This window comes from Pogona vitticeps, chromosome 1 (genome assembly GCF_051106095.1).
Source record: "Pogona vitticeps strain Pit_001003342236 chromosome 1, PviZW2.1, whole genome shotgun sequence".
NCBI classification, from domain to species: Eukaryota; Metazoa; Chordata; class Lepidosauria; order Squamata; family Agamidae; genus Pogona; species Pogona vitticeps.
Genome location: NC_135783.1, coordinates 117,056,679 through 117,082,912, shown reverse-complemented (window position 1 = coordinate 117,082,912; position 26,234 = coordinate 117,056,679). Strand labels below are relative to the sequence as shown.

At 38.4% G+C, this 26,234-nt stretch overlaps 1 protein-coding gene across 3 annotated transcripts in view; it reads left to right on the top strand.

Moving 5' to 3' along the window:
• COL19A1 (collagen type XIX alpha 1 chain) overlaps nt 1–26,234 on the top strand; it is a 217,577-nt gene that overhangs the window by 9,683 nt on the left and 181,660 nt on the right. For 2 of the 3 annotated variants that reach the window (XM_073000073.2, XM_073000079.2), the window contains exons 2-4: nt 4,476–4,602; nt 15,847–15,921; nt 17,197–17,296. In XM_073000073.2, the coding sequence (XP_072856174.2) occupies nt 4,512–4,602; nt 15,847–15,921; nt 17,197–17,296 (266 nt within the window). In that variant the 5' untranslated portion in view covers nt 4,476–4,511. The remainder of the gene's footprint in view (nt 1–4,475; nt 4,603–15,846; nt 15,922–17,196; nt 17,297–26,234) is intronic. The other variant, XM_078386107.1, reaches the window with a different exon arrangement.

Here is a 26,234-nt window from a genome sequence, read left to right as displayed (position 1 = left end):
ACATAGCCAGCAGGGGCGGCTGAGGGGTCTGACGCCGAGAGAGGCCCGGAAGGAAAAAACAAGAAACCGGGCCTTCTCGGCGGTGGCTCCTCGGCTGTGGAACGCCCTTCCAACAGAAATTCGGCTGGCACCCTCGCTGGGTGTTTTTAAAAGCCAGTTAAAAACTTGGTTATTCAAGCAGGCCTTCCCTCCAGTCAATTAAGTCTTTCTCTTTTTCTTTTTCTTTGCTATTCCATCTTGGTAACCCTCTCTTTAAATTAATTGTTTTAAATTAAAACTGTAGTTGTAATTTTTATGATTTTATATATTTTTATACTGTTTTGTTTTATTTTGTAAGCCGCCCCGAGTAGACATGGTCTAGAGGGGCGGGGTAAAAATCAAATAAATAAATAAATAAATAAATAAATAAATAAATAAATAAGGCAAACTCAAGCATGCCTCTGCCAAAGGGACCTCTCATTCTGCTGGGGCTAAATATAACTCCCTCAATGCCATGGGCTTCTGTGTGGTAAACTCTCCTGGGGGGACACAATTTGTGGGTGAATAACTTGGAGGTCTGATATCCAATCTTCACCAAAGTTGGCAGGCATGTTGGGGAAATACATAGGAAGCTCTGTTGTGATTCTGGATATTCTAAGTATCTGGGAGGAGCTTTCCTGGGGGAGATCCTCTTTGTGACTATATAACTTGGGGGTCCATGATCCACCAAACATTCAGGAGTTGCAGAAATGCATCTGAGGAAGCTTCCCTGCCAATTTGGTGTCTCTAGGTCATGGGGGGGGGCAGTGTTATAGCGACTTAAAGTGCAGATGAATCAACAGATCAATTTGTTGATTCATCGAAGATTATTCATATATTCATATTTGTTGATTCGTTAACCTTGACGAATAACAGATCAAAATGAATCACCATTTTTAAAATTCATCCCCATCTCTACTCTTGACCTGTGCCCTAGTTACATGTTCAAGAAAGAGAAAAGGAGTAAAGATCAAATTTATAACACCTTGAAAAAGAAAATACCATCAAACAGTGGACTAGCCTTTAAACAGAGTATATTAATAAAGTCAACACATGGTTACCATATGTTAAATAATGTACAAGATCTCTGTCAATGTCCTGTATGAAGAATGTATGTTCCAAGGTCTTAAGCACAATCCAAAGAAAGGCAATAGAATATTAAAATCATTTGATTCAAGAACTATTTTCTTTTTCCAGATTGCACATTTATTTATCTTTTATTACTATGCCCTCCAAATTTAGAGGAAATTAATGTCTCTTATTACTGTTGATTTTTTGAAGGCAAAATTAACAAGAAGACAAAATGTGGATTGCATGAGTGCATTAGAATTAGCAACAGCGTATTTCCCCCACAAAGATCATGTTCATTCTTATTGGGGAAAATCTTTTTATATTTATGTATTGCTATGTTTTGATAAAGTCATGCTTCTCTATTCGTTACAACTGCCTCAGATGAAATCATTGATTGTGCTCAGGGGACAAAGATACATTGTTGGCTGCTTTAAACTTTTAATTTTTTTATGCAGTTCAAAAAAGAACAGTCTGTCTCCCTTATTTGCATATTTTGAGAGACATAAAAGGTGCCCATTTTTTTAAAAAAGTCTAAATGTAAGAATGAAACAGCTCAGCTTTCTGTGATGACTACTTCAGGCACTCTGCTGATTATGAGTACATCTAGTTTAACCTGAAATGTCAACAGCTAAAAATATAAAATAAAAATATAAAGCAGCAAATTACTAATAAATTATAATTTGGTAGCTTTTTGACCAATATATGTGACCCTAACACAGCTGCTTGAACCTTATTACTCATCACTCTTTAAGAAGTAGTTGTGAAACATTTTTCATTGCGTATTTATAAGTTTAAATTTAGCCTGTTTATTTCTCCCACCCAATTTTGTCATAGTGGTAAATGATATATACTCTTTCTGGCTGATGACATTCTTTCCTTACTCTCTTTGAAAGAGTGGGAGGTAGAGTGAAGAGGGGAAAATAAAATATAAAGCAGAATAATAAACATCTCATCTTGCCCATATTGCTATGAGCCATAGGCCATTTCTATAAGCAATTACTCTGAGGTTACATTATATACATAGACCAAATTTTAGAATGTTCATAGCAGTCATTTGATAGCATGGTATTTATATCACCGTATTTTCTTCTCCCAGAGAGGAAAAAAATTATCTCCCTAAAACAAAAATTACCTGAGATATACTTTTATGGTTATTTTTATAATTATTTGCTAATTTGTTCTCACTGTCTTTAGTATTTCGTTTTTATCTTTGTCTGATGTTTTGTATATCATAAACCACACAGAGTAGTGCCTTGGCACTAATGGAAGCTATATACTGTACAAGCTAAATAAATGAATACTTAGAAGATGCAGGAATTAGCAATCCATAGCATGACAATTATAGACAACAACATGTTTACCTAAAGACAAACAAGCAAACCTTGGGAATCTTCCATTTCTTCCCATGTAGGAGAATGGATTGATGGTCTAAATAAAGCATGGCAAATTGTTTTTATGTCTGTGTGTGGAATGGTTATTTAGATCACAAGCAAAGAGCTGTTTGTCCTCCAGATTTGGATGAGTTAATCATTTCACCATTCCTCATCATTTTTCTGGGCTGGCTTGGACTAATGAGTACTGGAGTACAACAACACCTGGAATACCACAGGTTACCCCAGCCCTCATGCAGATTATTTGTAATTATACAGGAGTTGTTGTTTTTTAAATCTGCCCCCAATATAAGTTAATTGAAAGTTCTTGAGTTCAGGCTGGTAAGACGCACCTTTCCATAAGACGCACCGATTTTTTAGGAGAAGAAAACAGGAAAATATAATCTGTTTTCTTCGCTCCATAAGATGCACAGACTTTCCACCCCCCTGTTTTGTGGGAAAAAAGTGAGTCTTATGGTGCAAAAAATACAGTATGTGTTGTGTTCAGGCCAGAAGCAGGAACCCAGAGGAGATAAGACAAGCTGGACATTGGAGACCTCTATGACAACAGTTTTGTTCCAACCAAGTATGAAGTTCAGCAGGGCCCTTTTGTTTCTCTGGTACCAGATTATGACTCCTAAACTCCTCCATTTTCCAGGAAAGAACAGGTGTTTTGTTTGAAATCTTTAAGAGTTTTTGCCATTTTGGTTCCTGGTGTCAGTATACCAGCTTGAAGGACTGCGGAGCTCTTGAAGAAGGATGCATTGAGGAGCTAAGTTCAGGAACCACCAATATTGGTCAGGGTTCAGGGGTTTGGGGGTCAAGGGACTTTGGTCTTTCAGGCTTACTGGCCTCTGCTCTTCTGTATCTCTTAGGTCTTGTGTCTCCTGTGATGCACCATTCCTTCTCAAATCTGTGAGTTCACGTTGAAGAACTGCCAAAGTCCAGGGCATGGAAGATGTTTAGTTGTGATTTTTTAAAAATAACTTTTAAAAATTTCTGTAGAAAGGAAGGTGCTTAGTTCTGAGCTAGTGTGATTTGGAGTTTTGCGGCAATGAAGTGATATCAGGCAGATCCATTTAACAGAGAGTATGGTTGAGTCACAAGCAGAGTTATCTCCACCCAAATCAGCTGATTTCTGTGGGCGTTGGTAGGCATCAATTAATGAAATTCACAAGTGCTCCTGATCACGCCTCCCAATTTTAGCTAAATTCTTCTCCCCATAGCATGCTAAAAATATTACTAAGGAGACTGGCCCCTCTTCTCTGTCCTGGTAATTCAAGCACCAGTACCTAACTCTGCATGTGACTGGTAAGCTGCATGTTTTTGAACACCCACACAGACATCCAGCCTGATCAAGAGTCATAAGAAACATGATTGAGCTACAGGCTCCTATGGAGCTCGGCTGGTACTGATGGCAGGGAGGAAGATGTGTGTTGGTATCTAATTGCAATTCGTATGTGAACGGAGGTGGGTACAGAAAGATGTAGGTCTTGTCTACACTATGCTACCATCCTGTTTTGAAAATCTGATATTCATAATGCACTTCATACCTGCTTAACTGTTTGCTTTGGGGGTCAAATGGTATTGTTTTGTCATGTTTAAGTGGGATCTTCTTGCTTACTTCATACTGAACAAGGCAAAATGAAAGAATTCATGTATTTGGTGGCAGGTCTGTACAGGAATTTTGTCAAGGGATAGTGTTGGTAGTGCCCACAGACAATTTTATAGTTGATTTTGAGTCTTGCAGCTTAGGGCTTTTTGAGCATTTTTGGGAAGATGCCTGTATAGTTTAGGGGGCAACACTGATAGCCAGGTGTGCAATGGTCTACAATTGTTTCTTAACCCAGTCAAGAATGTCTTGCCTGGGAGATTTGCCACTTGACCTCGTGGGTAGAATCCCACACTGCTGAATAAATGTGGTCCTAGTGAAATTCATTTCATGTATCTGCCCACTTGTTAACTCCTCCATCTTCAGTGTCTTAGTCAAGGTTTGTTTTTTGTTTTTCATTTCAGATTTCTGGCCATTTGTTCACATGTGTCCAAGAGGAGATGAAGGCTATTGGATCTTGCATAGTTTGGCTTTGGTTTACAATATTCCTGTTCCCCATTTCTCATTCTATGACAGTCACAGACAAAACAGGTATTTCTTTATATTCACTCTGCCACTTCAGTCTGACGCAAAAGTTCTTCAGGTTCCTATTGATCAAATAAGACAATTGTATGAGAAGTGCAAAGGCACAGAAGTCTAACCTCAGGGTTTGGTAGGCAAAGCTGCCTGTGGAATCAATCCAGAACACACACAGTAAGTGCATATAATATGAAGTGTAGGGAGAGCCTAACGGAATAATTGAAACCATGTTAAAGTTTCTAGTCTGGGAAGTATTTAATTAAAGTTCTCTATTAAAAGATGTTTCCACACTGAGTACCCAACAGCCATCTTTCCACTTCCTGTGCACTCATAGGAGTCTACATTTGGAATGAACTCACAGACATTTGCTGCTATGTTGTGTAACTACTGATACTTCCTCATTTTCTTAAGTTACATATCCGAAAAGAACTCAAACCCTCTGCATTGGATCTCCACACTCTGCATCCTTGTTTTAGGAATGCCTACTTTGATTTTGGATGAATTTTCTACTAAGTATAATCTAGTAGCAAAAAGTCACTTGTTTGGATATATGTTCAATTGAAATGAATGGGGCTGATCTTCCAGTAAGCAAGTTTGCTTAGTATCACTAATAGCTTTTCTCTGTATTAGAATGTTAATGTTTGTGAATTACAGGAAAAAATGTGATCTGTGCACAGGCACAAGTAAATTAAATTATATACTTGCATTTGTGTTGTTATCCCGCTACTGTCTAAGAACTGTTTATTGGCTTTGGGGTTTTTTTTTTGCCATCTCAGAAATACATTATGTTACATTTTTATTATAGCAGAAATGTTTTAAGTTGGTGGCACCCCACCCGATATTGACTTGCCATTTTCCTGGGATAGCTCATAGATTGCACTCCTTGGGGTACATCTAAGGTGCCATTCCTTCAGAGAAACAGGATGCCTTCTAGATCAAGTTCCCTCCCTCAGTCCTCCATGTGTGCTCCAGATCTGCTCTAAAGGGCCCCCCACAGAGCAGATATGGAGACAGACGTACAGAAGGAAAAGATCCTGTTGTGTATCCAGATAATGTGGGGTTCTGTCCATATCTAAATTTTGAGCCTGCTGTTCATGAAACTAGAAGGAGGTTCTGGAATGATTTCTATAACAGGCTGTCTAATGTTGATTGGTTTAGCTGGAAGCTATAGGAAGCTGTAAAAAAGGCCATTTTTAAACTACATGTGGATAAAATGATAATTTTTGAGGGAAAGGATGGCATGGATTGATTTGTAGGTACTTCTACTACTCATGGATAAATTGATTTCACAAATGAGCCAACACATCATATTAAAATTTATTTTTAATCTAAAGGAAAATCAGTTTTAAACAGGACCTTTAAGCAATATTGCAGTACCAATAATAAATATTAGGTGGTAACAAATGTGCTGAATAACTGTGAATAAGCCAACCTTGCATTTCAGATTCTTTCCTAAACTCTTACAGCAGCAAAAGCTCTGGAAGTCTTGCTGATCTCAGCTCCTGAGAGAAAGGGAAAGTAAACTACCAAATGAACCTGCCATATCCTTCCCCTGCCCTCTAAGGTGTGAAGTTACAAAGGTCTGAAGGAAATATAGTGTTAATTGGATTGCTGAATAGAGAGCGTCGAAAATAGAGCCACAGAATTCAAGGTGATGGACACTCTTCATACATATTACACATATACCTGCACATACAATGAGAACAAAACAGCACCTCACTCAAGGTTTCTCTGGAGGGATGCAGTCAATCACTGGAATATGTAGACACTTATAAGCAAAGTGCTTAAAATTTTTGATTGTTAGTCACTCTTATATATGTATATACATACACATACATATATGTTTGTGTGTGCCTCCATGTAGAACTGTATGTGTCAGAAATGAAGAGTGTCAATATTCACTAGAGATTTTCAAAAGTTTTTCAATATTCACTGGGAAATATTACATAATGAACAGTCACTCTTCGGTTTCTGCCATTGATTGGTAACATATGCCTTAACACATTTATAATTTGGAAAGGACAAATAGCAAAGGATACAGCCTTGAAAAGTATGTAATATATTTTTACTTCCAAATAAACAAGGAGAGCAAAGTTGCTTATAGCAAAAGAAAAAAAATGTTTTGGACTTATAAACCATAGATAAATTTTTGGCCGTACCACCATTCTTGGGGTAGCAATTGATTCTAAATTTCCTTTTGATTCTGCTTACTACTTCACATCAAAACTATCTCTATAATCTTTCCCAAAGGCCAGGCTTCAGGGAATGAGAGGGGTTATATCCTGAGATACAATATTAGGTTGAAGAAGTCTGGTTCAGAAGATACTGTATTGCAGATCTTGGTTCACAATGGGAGGGAAGATGATGTTGTGGTTTCAGGCCCTCATAAATTGCTTCCTACAATGTAATTGCATTAAAACGACTGTAGGAACACCTGGAACTTCCATGACAGCTCTCAATTAACCTTGATTGTTCAAGTGGCTTATATTGACATTTGGAGGCAATTATGCAGGCAAAAGTAAGGGAGAGATTATCTATGCAACCTGTTATGAAGAAAGAAGAAACGTTTGCTTTCTGCTTACTATCTTGAATGAGCCCAGGGAATGACTTGGTTTCATTAGCTAATATTGTATTAATTAAGAAAGCTGCTTGCCTTAAAAAAAAGATGGTGTAGAGCAGTAGATTGCGCTGGTTATGCTTGCAGCAGCTTGCCTAGGCATAAGCCAACAGCTCTCTGATTCGTAGTAATGCTCCCTTAGTTTTTACTGGTATAGAACTGTCTGCATGAGAGCTGTTTGCTGGAGGGAAGTGTTTACATCTAAAAATAAAATACAACAAATCTAAAAGAGAGGATTGGATTACAATACTGAAGCTCAAGGAGTTGTCAACAATCTTGTGTTAAAGTCTAAATAGACTAAAGATAACTTGTAATAGTTTTATTCCTTGACTTTTTAGAGATTAAGCTTGTTTAGGAAAATAATGATCTTAATGTACTGATGGAATCTTTTTTTTTTAAAGAGGGGAGGTAAAGAGTATAAGTGATCATTTATCCCACTGTAGTTGAACATAAATAGTGCTTTGATCACAATTATTGCTGTGGGTCTAGCATACCTACTATCAGCATCATTCTACAATCCCAGTCTATTTACTTTTAGTGTTCACTAAGTCTGCAGTCTTATACACACTTACTTGAGACATATGCTCTATTTGTTTCTGGTTAAAAGGTGGTTCCATCATCCATTGAACTGGATTATTTCAACAGATTCACACATTACATTACTGTTTTGACTCTAGCTAGTTAACTACATCAACCAATTTTATTCAAACTGTGCAAGTACACAGGTTATAGACAGTGAAAATATGACATTGGTTTCTGTCTATAATATGTTACTGTAAATTTCAGGGCAACATTTTAGAGCTATGGGGCAGGAGCATCTTGGATTCATTTAGTGTAAGTAGCAGGGATGGGGAACAGGCACTCCATCCATCACGCTCCTCTGCTTCCTTAAGTTAGGGAAAATGTTCTGTGCATAGCTGCAATCAGTCATTGACTCACTGAATCCACACTAATTTAATGGGTCTCCTCTAGTTTTGACTTAAAACGATAAGCAACAGGATTTGCAACCACTGGGTAGCAAGTCAAGAAAGATAAAATGCTGCCTGGTTGCCCTTTTTGTAAATAGTTTTACAAACTGAAGTTTGCAAGACTATTTAGTAATCCAGTGGTGTTCAGTAGATTGGCTGGGACCCACAAATGGGTTAGATCAGGACTTAAGCAGGGTGTCACCACTAACACCTCCACTCTTTTTCTTGTTTTAAAGAGAAGCAGAAGGACAGAATTACAGAGAAAGAGGGGGGGGGGGAAAGGAAGAAGATTTTGCACAAACATAGCTTCTTAGCCTTCCATAACAAGGGATGTCTGTCAGAATCTTCTACGGTATCTTACTTTAAAAAGTACAAGACTCCTTTGTGGGGATAATGGTTGGTCTGTTGAGGTTGAGAATGATTCCAGGTCTGAAAATACTGATTATTGCTTACATTAAAGCATCTGGAAAGAAACTCCTGCTTCAGATAACTTGAAATGGTGTATCAATACTACACGTCTCTTTAAATTATATGGTGCTCTACTGTAGTCATTTTTAATGTGATATGTACTTTTGCTCACATTCCTGGAAGAGCACAATGAATAATTTCTCCATTTAGTCCAGTGAGATAATTTATGAATGTGTGGTCATTTACTCTAAAGCTGACTGGATACCCGTTAAATTCTGCACATTGTATGTCATTTTAAAGTTTACCTTCCTGTGACTTTTAATTACAGCTTACACTTTATTTATGGTTTAGTGTCAGACAATATGCACAACCCGCACAGGCTAAACTCCAGCTTGTGAGGTTGTAATTTGTAAATATTTTGCTTGCAAGATTTCACAAAATTTAGAGATTGCCAAAATTAAATGTCCAGTTTCCCCTTCTGCTCTTGTGTGCCACAGTACTAGTTCATTGGTGATGTCATTTAAAAGTGAGAGGCTTAGTAGAAATGACTTCATGATAACACTCTTTCCATCAGAGATAGCTGCACTTTCTTTCTCTTCAGATTTAAAAAGGCAAGGCGAAAAATCATTGGAATTGTAATTTGTACATGTGTTTCTCTCTTGTCCAGGATAGGGACAATCCAGGACACAGAACAGGCATACAGCTGGGTTCTCTATAGCAAAGAGACACACAGTAGGTTTGCTCTAGCAAGTTGAACACGTAGGGGATCCCACAGTTTAGTATGATATTTTCCTCAAGGTTTTTTACTTCTGAGATTCAGAATCATAATTAAAACACATAGAAAAGGAATGCCTGTTTGTTTTTCAGAATACCATATATTCTGCCTCATTGGGGGGAAAGGCCATCTTGTCTTCAGTGATGTCTGTGAATTTGAAATGAAAGAAGCACAACATATCCGGAGTTTAAGTGAAAAATAATCACTGTCCATTGATATACTCATGTGTTGACTTAACTCCATAAAAGAACATCACACAAAATGGGCAATTAAGCATAATTAAGCCAGAAACATGGAAGAACTGAGATTCTCTTTATCGCTCTGTTATATAGTCTATATTTTTGTTATTTCATAGTTTCTTCCCAAGGTCAACTCATTAAAGGCTTTCAAATAATGGTTCAGGTGATGCAACTGTATTAGGAATCAACTCCTATAGGTCCCTAAGGCAGGGGTGAGAGATCTCAACAGGGCCAAATATTGTTTTTCCAGATTTGCCAAAAACCTGAAGACGGTATTCCCAAGGGGAAGAGACTCAAGGGGAGATCACTTGGCAAAAAAGGCTAGTTTGCACACATAAGTTTTTTCTTTTCTGTGTACAGGTCACTACACTGGCTAGAATTCCATGGCAGACTTATGCTTGTGTAAGGAAATTGTATAAGTCTTGGCAGCCACCAGCAGCTCATTCATGAAATGCTTGTTTTATGTTACTGTTTCCATGCGCAATGGAATGGGGTGATCACCCAAGAATTCAACCAGCACCTTACTAATGAGGAGCAACTTGTCGCTAGGACTTCCTCAGTTTACCTTACAGAAGTGTGGATTGGCTATAGAATTCAAGTCATCAGGGTTTTCAAAAAACTGAGAAAAAAGTGCAACTAAATTAAAAAAAAAAACTGAAAATAACCTTTAATGACCTCCAGTGATGAAATTTTAAAAAATTGGGCAGTACGGGAGGGCCAAACAGCCCCTGAGAGTATAGCAATGCATGGCAAAATTGCCCCCGTGCAAACTAAAAGGATCTTTCTGACCATTTTTTTTCTCGCCTTTGGATGGGGCATGTCACAAAGCAGGAGTATGAGGGTACTGGGGCTGCAAAAATGGAATAAATGGCTGCATGTGATCCACAGGGCCACATGTTACTCACCCCTCTAAGTTAATGAACCTTTTTACATACAACTGGATCTCTAAATCACTGTGCAGGGGTACTTACATTTTTTTTCCGAAAGAGTGTATTCTTCCATATGGATCTGTCTTAAAATGAGGCTCTTAAGAGTCTTCTCTCAGTCCTGTTGCTATTAGAGGGTCTTTAGGCAGGTACACACAGGAAAAAATTCTCAGTGGCCACTAGCCCAACGCTGTTGAAGTCTCTCCCAAATGATGTTTAAATGCCCCCACCCCTGCCTTGTCCTTGCACAGGCAAACAAGAACCTTTCAGTTCTAACAGCCTTTGGAATTTCAGCTGGGTTGCTACTGAAGGAATTTTCACTGGCTAGATGTTGTTATTTCCTTTCTTCCTGATGCCTCTGTCCTAATACTTATGGTATTTGTTTTATTAGAGTGTTATTACAGTTAGCCACCTTGGTTCTCTGTTTTTGGCAGAAAAATGGATTCAAGAAATAAATTAAAAGAAGTCGAATGATGGTAGGAGAGAATGCTAGAATGAGGGATTTAGGTAAAGGGTGTTTAATAATGGGCAAATTGATCCACAAGCACAAGAAGTGACAATCACATCTCTTTTATTTACGGTTTTTGACCATCAACTCAAGGTGAAAAGAACTTTATATGACTAAAGAGGGAGGAATCCACTTGGATTATTCTTGGCCAATTTTTGTTTAGCCCTCTTAGCATTAGGATAAAACAATCACAGCATGTGAGCTGTGGGGTATTCATTTGGACCGACTGATAATCACAGTGTATTGTGGGGCATAGGAATGCCCATGTCCTAATATTTCTGTCTTCCAAATCAAACGTGCTCCCCCATTGAATACATATCAGTAAATGGAGGCAGCCTTGTGATGATGGGAGTACATCACTCATGCTTCCCTGAGCAACAGTCCATCAAATAAAAAGGCATGGGATATATTCTTTCTTACATTGCCTCAAGAAAAATCAATAGATTTGTTGGGATGCACTTGTTTCAGCTATTTTTATTATTATTTTTTATGGGGGGGGGGAACTAGATAGCAAATGGTTGAAATGCTAGAAGATTAGGCTAAAACCAATTGTTAAGTTAAAATTCTTAAATTAACATTTCATTTATTTGGTAGGATTACTCTAGTTGACTACTAATAATTGGATTTAGCCCATTGTTTAGAATGTGCAGGTGACAATGCCATAGCATGATTTACATTTCTAATCTAATTTTGTGTGGAATTTGCACAAAAAAGTGAGTGAGTGCTAAAATGATGCCGCTGCAGTGAAAAAATTTCAAAGAGTTTTTGCTTTCCATTTTAATTGTCTACAATAAAACAGACCATAACTAATGATGGATAATTTATTTAAGCAACCTTTTGGATGTAAAAAATGATGGTTCCTTCCAGTTAGCAATGTATGTTCTTGTTTAACTAAGTGGACTGCAATATGTGTGTGAGAGAAATTTGTAAAGTGAAACATACATCTTGCACAGTTGCACCGATAAGACTGGGAATACAACATTTCTCTCCTTCTCTGTAAACATGAACCTTCTTAAATGCATTCCTGGGCTATTATTATGCGTTGCCTTCATCTTTTGCAACCTTTTGACACTTTGGAAAGCCCCTGCTAATTTGTTTTTGGCAATCTGTCTTAGGGATTTCACATTTTAAATTCAATACAGATTCCATCTGCACTAAATGAGTAGGCTAGCGATGGACTCAAATGCTTAACACATGGTCAGTTCTTTAAGCAATAACTTGGTACTGAAATTTGCTGCCTGTATGTAATTTCAGTCAGGAAGGGTTGGTCCAGGCACAGACAAGACATGGAACTGTCTGCTGAATTAAAACATACTGGATTGGATCCAGAGTTTAATACAATTAGGATAGACCTGTTGAAATAAATGGTGCTAAGTAACTCTATGTCTGGTTCTGTTCCATGATGAACTCTTTAAGCATTTGTTCACATGTTATCCCGAGCCTCTCATTTTCCTCACAAGACCATGTGAGGTCAAACTGATGTTCGAACACTGAATTCATGCTGCCACAGCAATTGCATTCTTCTTTGAATACATATGAAGACGTAAGCCATCATTCAACAGTGTATGTCTGCAGGATCTCACTACTCTCCCTACAGGCAGTAAGCCTGTCCTTACTTCTGCATCTCTTCATGCACCTGGTCTGGGTGACTGAGCAACCCACTGAAATAGGTTTCTTACCACTCTGGAGGCCTGAAGCTGAGTGGGATGGGGAAGAGAGTAATGACCCCAATGGGTGCTGTATGCCTTTTGGATTTTAGTTTTTTGAATGTACGGCCTTTGAGAGTCTACTTGTCATCCCAATGGTTCGTATGAAATTCAAAAACTGTTAGTCAACAACTCTTGGGGAAAGAGAAGAACTTGCCATTTAGCCCCGGGGAGGGGGAAACAGACATGCACATTGGAGAAACTCACAGCACAGTGCTATACATATTTAGGTAAAGGTTCCCCTTTACATTTAGTCTAGTCATTTCTGATTCTAGGGCATGGTGCTCATCCCCCATAAATACATATTTACTAAGAAGCAAATGTGACTCTGTTTGGTAAGACATATGCCTGAACCAGAGACTTAAAAGACTGGGGTAGGTCTTCAAGATTGGTGGCTCCAGCTTGGATTGTGTTATTGTTATTCAAATAGATAAATATTGGAATTAAGACCTTTGAAGACTGGTATGTAAAGGATTTGGAAATGAATGTTTTATTCTGGCAGAACTTTGATCATTCGGTTCATGAAATCCTTCAGTGTATCATATTTTATTAAGTTAATAATTTAACATTTCAGTTTGAACTGAACTCTGAGTATCCCATAACAAACACTGGTACATTGTGTATTTAATGGGGAAGTGTTAACTTATCTTTAAAACAATCCCTGCTGAAAAGCGACAACTTGCAGATCTCTTTCAAGAGAACATGTATGAGCATATTATTTAGCACTGTTCAAAAAGCAAGATAATGTTAACTTACTACTGTGAAAAAGAAACATAAGACTCCATCAGACAGACATCTGTCCCAGTGTTTGGTGTGCTGTGGGAATGGTTTGGTTCACCTTTTTTTTCCTGAGGATCAGATGATGTACTCAGTAGAGCAAACCAATCTGTTGCCAGAGCATCCCTCCCAACACTATGTTGAGGGTTTGTCGTTGTTGTTCTTGGTAGGTTCACTATAGTTTGCTCCATTTCCAGCATGTGTTTGCTGGGAATGGACCAAGAAGTGAACCTTAAGCTGTCAAGGCTCCTTCTGCTATCAGTTTCCAATATCATGAAGTGACTTAATAAGGGAGCCCATTTCAGGATATCAGCAAATTGAACACTTTCCCCTGCTCCTCAGAGGGAGGGGCAGGGGAAGTTAAATTAATTGTTTTCTACTCTGCTTGATTGTTACTGATACACTGCCTCACTTAGATTAAATTTATTTATTTTTCTTTGCCTTGTTTGGCATGCTGATTGAGAAACTGCCCACAACCAAATCGATGGTTGCAAGGAGTTTCTTGATCAGCATTTCAGACACAGATTTAGCTGTGGGCAGTTTCTCAATTGTCAATTCAGACAAGGCAAAGAAAATAATTTTTAAAATTTAATTAAAAGCTAAATTGGTTTGGTTCACCTTTTTCTGATGATTTAGTTTTAAATTAGATAAATTTAATCTAATCTAATCTTAAATTAAACATTTTAATTTAAATTAAATTTAAATTCTAATTTGAAAATTTTAATTTATTTTTAAATTTAATCTAAGTAATGCAGTATATCAACACTGGTCCAGCAGAGTTTAAAAAATCGATTTCACATTCCCTGCCTATCTACTGAGGATCAGGGGAAGTGTTCAATTTGCTGATATTCTGAATTGGCTCATTTATTAAACCACAATCTCAGAGATTGACAGCTGAAGGAGCTGGACTAAATAGTGTCACTTAAGGTCCATAGGCCATTTGGATGTGAGGATTTCACTAAATGGCATACCACACCTCCACCTGATCTCAAGGACCCTATTTAGACTACACTAGCCCACTCCAAAAGGGACAGTGTAGATGAGTCTGTATCATACTATCATGCTACTGTAAATAAAAGTTGTTGGCTTCAGTGCAATGCCTTCTCCATTTTTAGATATATTTTCATTATGCAAAATAATATTGGTTTGTAAACTAAGAGAAATACATTTTTGGAAACAAAAAGAATCTGTTCTCAGTAACGTCTACTGCCTGTGGAGTATGGAGGGCAGTTGAGAGTGCAGCTACACAGCAGAAAAAAAGCCACATTGATCAGCTGTGAATTCACACCTGGGAAGTTGGGTTTTTTGAAATTTAATTTATACCCCACCTATCTGGTTTCCTTGTGTACCTTTGCTTTAGCTGACCCCAAAGGAGTCAGCAGAGGGAGAGAGAAAGAGGAGGAAATTGACAATCAGCCTTTGCTTGTAACCTCTGCATTGTAACCTGATGTATCCCTCTGAAACTTTCAGCTCCTCCACCCAAAGTTGTCCAAGTGTTTATCTGAAACAACTACCTCCCATATTCTCTTGCAGCCACTTAGTCCTGAAATGTCTTTCCAGAAAATCTTCATGATCCTTTCTTTCAAATTTTTCCTTATATCCCACCTTTTTTGGAAAGTCTTTGGTAGCACAGCTTAATCTTCATCCCTGTTGAAGCTACTCCCAATACATTTGCCGCCATCTTCCTCTGCTTCCTTCTTATGTCAAATGCAAGACCGTAAACTCCCAAGGGTCAATATCTGTCATTTATTTCTCCAAAATTGTCAGATGCATTGGGGAGAGACATACAGAGACAGAAAGAGAGCAGTATTGCAGCGGTGCCTCTCTAGTCAGTTACCCCGCATGGCAGTTTTTTCACTAGACATTGACTTTTTGCGATCGCTATAGCGATTCGCAAAACAGTGATTCCTATGGGGGAATTTTGCTGGACAATGTTTGGTCCCTGCTTCACAAACCGATTTTTGCTAGACAATGATTTTGACAGCTCCCTCTGTGCTTGCAAAATGGGTGTTTTCAGGACCTAAGCTTCGCAAGACAGCTATTTAAACAGCTGATCGGTGGTTCACAAAGCAGCTTTCCTATGGCCAATCTTTGCTACACAATGACGATTCTTCCCTATTGGAATGCATTAAACAGGTTTCAATGCATTCCAATAGGGAAATGCTTTTTGCTAGACAATGATTTCGCTAAACAGCAATTTCAATGGAACAGATTATCATTGTCTAGCAAGGCACCACTGTACTAGAAACTGATACAAATTTTATTTTAATGAAGAGTGGTTTAACCTGTCAGTTTCTCTTAAACATTTAGGAAATTTTATATTCTTTTCCAGCTGCTGCATGTCCAGCACTGAAAACAGAAGGTCATCAATTTAACCATATCTACAAAGAAAATTTCGATGTTTCAGGTGAGTTTTCTGTAAGAAAATTAAAACCAGACTAGTGTTCAACATTATTTCAACATTAAATAAGTTTGTAAAAATGGACAGTATCTGTAATTTTTAGAAACATGCATTAAAGCAGAACATTTTATTTCTGAGTGTCACAGCTAAGACACTTGCATTCATCTTTTAATTTTCCATTCATGCTTGTTGTAATTAGCATGAGATTAGCATTCATTTCTGGAGAGCATTTCATTCTAACTCATTCAGATGGCAAAAGGAAGCAATGAGCACATTTCTTTAGAAGGCTGTCAAGTCAAGTGCTGGGGGAATTTCGCACTAGAACGCTGACTACACGGGCTGTTTAGCCAGCTATTTGGAGGACTGCAGAGACAGGCTGGGGCACTCTTTAAGACAGCAGACAATGTCTTTGCTAGAGCACACCAACCTGCCTCCAGAGTATTCCTACCAGCACCTTTCTGGCCTCTGTTAAGAGGCTTCTGCTTTTCTGGTGAGGATAGGATCACTCTGGTTTCAATTGGTTCCAGTGTGTGTGATCTCTGGAGCTGATACAAAGCAAGCTTTCCTGTTTTCAATTTGCCAATGTCATGAAGTGGCTTAGCCACAACAAGAAACAACAACAATCCTAAAACTGCAGAGCTAGAAGGGACCCTATGGATCATCAAGTCCAGCCCCTGTCAAGATAAGCAAGCCACTTCAGATTACTGGCAAACAAATCACTTACCCTGCTTGACAAGAGGACAGGGGGAGTGGAATTTTCTTTCTTTTTAACTTTCATAGACTGCTGCTGATGCACTACATCAGTTATTAAACATTTTTATTTTAAAAAATCTTTTCTTTGCCTCACTTTAAAGGACGAGCCGAGAAACTGCCCACAATCAAATCCATTGCAGTGGCTTCAGCAGCAGACAATTTCTCAATTGGCCCTTTAAGAGAAGGCAAAGAAAAGTGTATGTGTGTTTTGTTTTTAAAAAAGAAATATATATAACCGGTGTAGTGCATCAGCAATAGTCTAATAAATTGCTGTTCTAATCAGGTTGTAACCAAGCCCAACCGTTCTTCAGTGGCCCACACTACCTTGCTCCCTGCTGCTAGTGTAGCCATACCCTAATATTCCAGAGTAAGTGAGCTCTGAACGTTTTTGCGACCCAAATCACAGGATTTGAAATAGCCTGTCAGTTCTTAGTCTAGGAAAGTTGATAAGCTTATGGCGCAAATCAAGCCAGCTTTTCTAAACTGTATTATATGAACAGTAAATGATATCCCTCTTGTATTTTTCAGGTTTTGATTTAGCAGAAAGCTTTTCTTTGAGGCAAATTTCATGTGGGGCTGGAAAACCCTGCTTTAAGTTGGGAAATGCACCTCTTATCAGAGATTCGCAGTAAGTAGTACTATACATTACCTAGTATGAATGCACAGAATTCCTCTTTTTTTTCCTGACTTCCTCTTTATTGCATTGTTCAGCCCCACCTTTTCTTGCAGTGATTCATTGCTTCCTCTGCAGATGTTCCTTTTGTTCGCAGAGAAGTCTTTTTTTTCCTAGGATTTTTGGGCAAGCATATGGACTGCTTCAGTATTTTTCCCCTTGAAAAAAATGAAATCAAAGAAGTGAGACATCAAGGAATTAAATGGAAATCAAATGTTGATGGAAATACAATTGCTTTATGTGCTAGTTGCCCAGAATATCCTGAAACCCAATTCCATTTTTGACTTAATCCTTGTTGGACTCTAATTTTTATTTCATGGTTTGACAATATTTTTATTTCCTATTTGTTGAAAGTTTCCAGGAAGCCATTCAAATGATGAGGTCCAACCGTTCTTCTTCCTTCTCATTCACAGTTGGACAAGTTGTACTTTTTAGGTGGTTGTTCCTAAAAAACCTACAACACACACACTGAGGTATCAGTGGCTTGGAAAGAAGAAAAATGATAATTCTAATGTTTTGCATATATCTCTATTTCAATGCACCAAATTCACAAACTATTTTGGAACCCCCCCCTTTTTTTTTCTTTTTGGCTTCTAGCAGTGGTAGGCAGCTTTTGAACAGGAAACTCATTTTTAAAACGTGAATTGCTGCCCCAGGAATTTTTGATTTGCCACCCCAATAATTTTTGAAGCCTGGGTTATAAGGAAAGATCTCTAGGAATACAAACAACTATCATTACAACACTTTTGTCTCAGTTGCCCAGATTATCTGTGTTCAGTAGATCATTTTTGTTTATTTTGTTTGTTTTTGGCTGCCTTCTCCCCCCACCCCACCCCCACCCCCACCCCACCCCCACACACTGTTAGTTTATCTTGTTTTAAACAGCATAGCCATCTAGCCAGATGTAACATGACTTGTAGGTTTGTCTCTTCTCACAGAATATGTAAATAGACTCTCAGTGTGCAGTGAGTAGCAGAACACCAGCCGCCCCACAACAGGAAACGAAAGGGTATCTGATTAAGCTGACTTGAAAGTGTCAAGTAGCTTGGCAAATATCCCCTTACATTTCACTCATTCATAGCTATAGCATGAATGCTTGTAAACTATGTGGTGCCACTTCTCTTGCCTGAAGCCATTTTATTTTTCAATGGGGCTCACAGTTACTGATACATTTGCGATAGTGGTAGTTGCTCAGAATGAATATGGAATAATAGTTTTATTTAAATTTTTAATGTAAGTATATTTTTATGTAAACAGAGATTGTATGAGGTTCTATTTCTGTTTTCTTCAGGATCTGACTGTGGGGTTGGCTGTTTCTGTATTGTAAGAACACGGAGGGTTCGATCCAGAAAGGAATAAATGGCACTCTTGAGTGTATCCGGGTGGTTTCATGATGCCTCTTTTCCCCTACTGGGGTTTTGCAACCAAACAGGGAAACTAGAGAAAGTCAGCAGGTTCTGTCTTAGACATACAGGAGTGATCTTCTGCTCTGGATATAAACCACAGTCTTGCGATAGCTTGAAAACTAAAAGATAACTGTAGCAAAAAAAATTCCTGGAGTGACATCCACTGAAGTATACATCATGATAAACATATTATGGTTTTGTACTACCCTCTAAATTCCCTGAACAGCCTTTCCTGAAGGTTCACTTAAAAAAAATGGGTGGGTGCAAAACAAAGCCTCAGAATGAGATGTGATGTAAAATGTTCTTGGTTTTTAGTCCTATAATGTGATAGAACTAGTGTGGTTCAGCCAGAGCTATTTTTGACCTAAAACTTCAAAATTCCCCCAACCTGTGTGATTAAGCTTTGGTTTCAGCAAAAGTGACGATATGAAACTATTTCAACAGTCCAGCCCTATATATTTGTATTCAAGAGAATCCCAGCCTTGGGTCTCCAGGTATTCTTGGACTACAAATCCCAGACATCCTGGCCAGCACAGCTAGTGATGAAGGCTTCTGGGAGTTTTAGTCCAAGAACACCTAGGTGACCCAAAGTTGGGTATCGCTGTCATAGAGAGTTTGGTGGGGTTGTCTTTAGAAGTAATAACCAAATGAAATGCACTACAAGTCCTTATTGTCAAAAGAATCATGTTTTACAGAAAAATACGCATTACTTGAAATGCATTTACAGTACAAACTTTGGGCAACTTCCACTTTGAGATCAGTGGGTTATATCCATGTTTGGGCATCTGAAGTGAGACTGATGATGGTCTAAACACTCTAAAGTCTTCCAGAGTCTAAAAATGCTACCCAGAGGGAAGGGATTCTACTATATAGAGTAAGGTAGGGTTTGAATGGCTGGGGCAGAAAAACAGTAATTCCCCTACCCCCAAATTACTCTGAACCAAGCTGTGCTGAGTAAAAGTGGACAGAGCACCTTACGGCTGGGCCTTCATAAATTGTTCCTGCATCTCTGAGATCTCCTTTAAAACTATGTGAAATTTCCACTTGGGTTTTGTTTTGTTTGTTAATGTGGCCTTTTTTAAAAAAATGTGAATGTTCAACAAATTCTGAATTTATTAAAGGAAAAAGAACTTTTGATTTTGAAGCTGGGTGAAAAGGTCATAGTGAGAGAGCCTCCCATCAAGGCGGAGGGTATTCAACCATTGTTTTGTTCTGTGTTTTTTTGGTCATGCTAAATCGGGGTTACTACCTTTCTTTTTCCTGTTAGATTTCTCATCTTTAACAACTACTTGACAAACAGAGGCAGAGCATGATCCCCCGGAGACTGGGGAGTGTTCACTTTAACCTGTGTAAAGGGTTGAGCTTTTATGGTGATTCATTTTTTATGAGAACTTTGCAGAATGGCCACATGCCCACATTACTTTGACAGGGAAGATAATACTTTAAAAATGTGAATGTGGAAGAAAGCAAAACTGATAGATCTCATTGAGATGTATACTTCCTTTAGTCTCCTTTCATGTTTCATCCCCCTTCACGTGCAGATAAAAAGAAACAGAGAGATACCAAATGAATATAAAAGCCACATCAAACCTGTAGCTTAGCAGACATATCTGGGACGTGGAAGAAACAAAAGTAGCTGGTAGTTCTCATCCATAGGCTTCCTCTGGAATAGAAAAACTCTAAGGATGGGCCTTTGTGTTTCTACAAAAGAGGTGGGGGGGCGCTGGAAGAGGCTTCTTTTTTATTTTTATGTTCTTTCATTGATTCCTGAAACGGACCAATAGTGCAAATTATGCATATTAACAAAACAGGAGTATGTGGATGTTTTGTGTTCTTTCTTGTTTTCCCACTTTCATTTAACCTTTGTATGTCCAATCACCTGGTAATTTTTTTCATCCAGTAGTGCTGTGAGACCTATTGCAAAGGCATTGTAGTGTGACCAATGAGGGCTACCAACAGACAATCACACGTTCTAGGGGGAGGAAAATTTGGAATCTGTAGAAAAATGTGGAATCTAGTGAGGAATCCCCCTTTTGCTTCACAGTCCTTCCTCTGGGGGATATTACTGTGGGCTGCTGAACTGCTGGTGACCTCCATCTTGGATGGCTTTGCTGTCTGCCTACCTGTACCTCCAGCTTCAATCCTCTTCCTTTTTTTGCCTTTTACTTGATTTTTTTGGGTATGTGTATGTTTCTCTCAATTTCTTTGGATAATTTTTGATGCTTCCAGGCAGCCTGCTTGTGTCAGCATGCCTCTGTAGGATTATTTTTAGATTTTTTTTTCCTTTGGGGATGTTTTCCCTCTTGGTTCCTACCTTCCCTTTCTTTAATTATTTTTGCTACCTGCAAAAAGACTCAAAGATGAGAATACAAAAGAAAGCACCAAATGATATGGGGAAGAGAAATCTCATAGTGGTTTTGGCTGAGGGTGTTGATCATAGTTTTTGCTTTTATTTGCTTGTTTGCTTTTCTTAGTTTTTGGAAGAGGGATGTATTTTCCCTTTTTTTCTTGTGTGTGCTTTTCCTATTTAATGGGTTTTTGCTATTTGCTTAATCTACTACATACTTACTTTGTTGATGATGTGTATTTTGATGGGGACATTGTGGCACTGTTTTGTTTACTTCCATGACAGTTTGTGGGCCAAGAAGGTGGACTTTGTAACTGTGTCAGTAGGATACTGGACTGTGTGAATGTGATAATGCAAACTAGTGCCTGCGTAGGTCTGGTGATGATTTTTCCTTCTTGTGCACTATTGTCTGCTTTAGGGGTAGATTTATTCTGGGTTGCTTTCCTCTCTATTTTTTTGGAGTAGTTTTTAAGGGTTCTGTAGAGCTTAATTTGGAATAATGCCAGGAAACACAAATGTGGGAAATCTGAAATAAAATAACCAGAAAGAGGTTGTCCTTTTTGTGTTAAATGAGAGGACAAGCACACTAAAAATAGAAAGATAGGGGTGAAAGCTAAAGAGACAGCTCCCCGCCTCCAAAAAACAAAAACAAAAACAAAATGGAAGAAATCTGAATTGTTTTGCTAGACACATTCCTTTAAAAGACCCATTTTACAAGCAAACCCCAATTTTTATTTCATTGTGATGATTCCATTGAATTAGAGGCAAAATGACAATGACAGATAGAATAAGAAGAAGAGATGGCCCTAAATGATAAATGTTAAAATATGGAGACCTATCATGGATTGGTAAAGAAGAATATATATTTCCACAGACATTAAGCTTTTTTATCTAAATAGGTTGGAAGGTTTGTTAGTTTTGTTGCTGCTACATTAGGAAATACAACTGATGTCACCTGTGTTCTTCCCCCAACATCAGTTTTTTTCATGAATTTTTTCTCCGTTAGCCTCTGTACTCACTTTGACCAGTGCTTGTTTGCACTCCTGTGAAAATGAAGCTCTCTCTTTAAATGCTTAGCAATATCAATTTCACAATTACATTTATATTATAAAGTAAAAGGATCTCATAGATGCAGTTGATGTGATACACTGAATAGTCAAGTCCATCCGAAATCTATGATCAGGAGCTGATAAAAACTAATTACCAGGTGAGCTCAGGCAGGCCTCTGAGGGAATTAATTCAGAGTTCCAGCTAGTCCAGTATTTAAGTGGAAAATCCAAATGTATGGTGTTTCTAGCTGTTTTTTGGAGATCTTTCAGGACAAACAAACACACTTACGAAAATATTTATCTCTATTGAATACATAGTCCTAGGGAAAGGATCTCATTGTTGAAACTCATCTGCCACACTTTATAGAGGACTCCAGAAAATATCCACATGAATAAACAAATATACACATCCCTGCAAGCTTTCCTTTTTCTAGCTCTTACAGGGGATCTCTGGGGACAAGGAAATAAAATTTCCAAATTTATCATGATACTGAAATGGTTTAGTTACGTTTGTTATATTGTAATAACGAGATAATAATGAACAGCAATAAATAATACAAACACATTATTTTTTCTTAATTAAACCTAATACAAACCAATAAAGTATAAAACCATATTGGTTTGGGTTTGTGCCTTTATGACCAGTATTGTCTCTTCTATTAATGAAACCCACGCTCAATGACCGTGAACATATGAAAACCCTTCCACACTGACAGAAAATTCCCTTCTTCATTAGAGGATACATTTTAATGGAATTTTCTATTAACAAAATAATGGGTGAGAAGAATTACATTTCCAGGGATGTTTGTGGTACAGTTTATTGGGCAACTGCTTAATGTGTGTCATATGTGAAAAGAATGAACTTTTTGTGGGTGCAGTTCTTATATGACTCATAAGAAAAACTCCGTCCAGAGAGCCTCTGGACAAACCTTGGAGGTTTTTAGGCATGTTCACTGGGATTTCTGTTCAAACCAAACCAAACAAACCAAATTAAGGCAGCAGATACCCAAAGCTGTGTGAAAAGGCTACGTAGATTCTAAACTTCCTTGAGTTTCAAAATCAGCTTGTCATTTCAAATGGGGAAATCACTTGCTTAGGGAGCTGTTGTGATTGTTCAGGCAGGAGGGCCTAGCAGGAAATATACAAACTGTTTATGCATGTTGTACCACCACTCCATGAAAGAGCTATATCATTGCTTCTTGAAATAAGACAGCTTCTTGAGATAAGGGAGCCAACTGCTAGCCTTGGTGAGATCTACACCTACCAAGTTAAGGACAGCATGGAGTAGAAATCAACAATGCCTCGCTTCAGCTGGGAAAGCAACTGTAGCCTTGAGAGAGTAGTCATATAGAATCCCTTGGTTTGTTTCTTTACTTTTGGATTTCCAGTTCAGAGCTGAGTTTACAGAAATACCTCCGATACAGTGATGGCCTTGGAACAATGCTTTACAATGAGTGGACTTCCTACAATAAGAGCGATAGAATTTTCTTCTGTGTTATCTTTTGCCTCCATTCATCATTCTGATACTCAAGCTATATTACTGATCTTGCACACATAGTTTACATTCTTAAAAACTATTTTGAATCTGATTCATGGTAGTTCTGACTGCACCAGAACCTGAGATTTAGGCAGAACCACAATACAACCCCCCCAACTCTAACAAAGGGGAGCATGCTTTTCTTTCACCATCTTTTTTTTTTAAAAAAAGTACGGCTTTGCATTTCCTTTGATGAGAAATTCCAAAATAAACATTTTGTTAAAGTTACCAGCGTTGTGAATAACAAGGTTGTCCTTAAGGTACTCAGTTTATTTTGTTGTCATTTCATACAAAGGAACAAAGCAAATGTAACTATTCAGAGAAATTGCTTGGTAGCGTAAGTGAGGAGGCCAAAAATAATTTTAAAAACAAGTGGGGAGCAGTTTCAGGTCCCAGATTTCTGGAATCTGTCTTCTTGATCCATTTTTCCCTGTTTCTTTGGGAGGCTCCAACAAATCTGAAGTGGATTTTGTGGTTCACAGAAGTCTCATCCCTTCTTGCACAGATTTCTGGGAACCTTTTTATTAGTTTTCTAACTTATCATGGTGAAACATGTATCACTCTATTCAGGGAGTCTTATATGGAGGGTCAAACTAGCTGCCACAGAAAGTTTGTTGTAAGAAGTGGCCATTTCTTAGCTGCCTGGTTGTAAGCCCACAACAACCAGGAGAAATATAACCTATAAATATGATGAATAAATGGAACAATTCTTTCTTGGTTATTGTGTATCTTCTCCTCCTCATATTCAGAATGAATCTCTGCAGTGGAAGTCCCTTCTATTTGTAAAGCTTCCCTGAGGACATAGAAACCTGTTTTTCCAAGGTTCCGCGTTGCCTTAAGAGTCTCTGAAGCTATAGAGGTTCTCTGCTGCAGAGAGTCACCCTGAACTCATGGACATCATAATGGTGACAATAGGGAATAGTGTTAGCATTATAGTTCCTGTTCTCCCTTCTTGTGTTTTATGTAAATAGATTTGAATATGCTTTAAGAGGGCTTATGACTTCACCAGTGAGATAGCAAAAACAGTCCAGGAATAATTTGAAGGTCTTCAAAAGCAGACTGCGTATTTGTATGAAATGATGGTTTAGAATTTTTTAAAAAATTATGTAACTTGGCAGGGATGTGAAAGCTGGCACTTTTTAATTGCAAAGGCAGTCAAGCATTTGATGCATTCTAAACATCCTGATACTCATTAAAGCTTGGTCAATTAGTAAAGCTTCCTGTCCTTACTCACCACTTCTTGGTGGTTAGCTGTTTGCAAGTTTTATCATCCTGCCACAAAGTATTTTTCACACTTGAAGGAGATAAATTCATGAACACTTTTCCAGAAACAAGTTTGTTTAATTTTGTATAACCAAAAATGGGTTTGTGCTCTACTTTTTTTTTCAGTCAGGATATCTAGACTCCAGGATGGCTCAGAACAGTAGTGCAATGACGTTGGCACTTTCACGATGCTTATCCTCAGATGACTGTTTGCCACATGACAAAAAACATTTTGCAATTTGGAAAGAGTCAATGTAGTTCAACACAAATGAAAGTCTTTACTGTCTAGCAATTGTAGCCATTGCAGAGGGTCATTAAAATAACCCCAAACCTCTATGGAGCTTTTCTCTCTCGACTGCATTTTCTGTGGAAAATGGCCTTTACAGGCAGTGAGCATTGGGGGGGGGGGGAATCCCATCTATGTCAACAGAAGTTATTCCCCTAGTGGTAATTGCTAAGAGGAGGGTGAAAGGGAAAAAGAGAGAGATTTTCACTGAGTTAGCAGTTTAAAAGGCAAGGCTTAAACTTTGCCAACTATGGTTGTTGTAGGTTTTTCAGGCTGTTTGGCCATGTTCTGGAGGTTTTTCTTCCTAACGTTTCGTCAGTCTCTGTGGCCGGCATCTTCAGAGGACAGGAGTTAGAACTCTGTCTGGTGAAACATTATGAAGAAAAACCTCCAGAACACAGCCAAACAGCCTGAAAAACCAACCTAGTCCACTCACTGGGCTTCGTATGGTGTGTGTGGCCATTGCCAGTAACATCATGCAATTTGTGGAAGTAGCCCAAGAGGGAAGATGACGGGTCTCCTCACTCAGCTGCTGAGTGGTCAGCACCACAGAGAGGTGTTAAAGCACCATCCAGGTTATTACAGTACTGCCATTGGCACGATGTTACCAACGATGGAGGCATACACCACACGAAGCCTGGTGAGTGGACTGGGATGGTTCTGGGGGATAGTCCAAAGGGCCCAGCCACCTGTGATGGTGATATTCATATTAATCTCTCCCAGGAGAAAAATATAAATATCCCATCTATAATCAACAGCAAAAAACTAACAGATGAAAGAGTGCGAAAGGAACACTCAGCAGCAAGGTGGGGCTTTTTTTTTTAAATCAGAGACTGGAAGGTATAACTGGTTAGTTTTGGACAGATAGACACTTCCTCTAGTCCAGAAAAGTCCTTCCCAGTTACACAAACTGAAGAGAGCATGAGAGGCTGCAAAGAGAAATCCAACATATTTAGCTTCTCCTTTCCTGGGAGATATGGTGGGGAATTGAACCTTGGACCATAC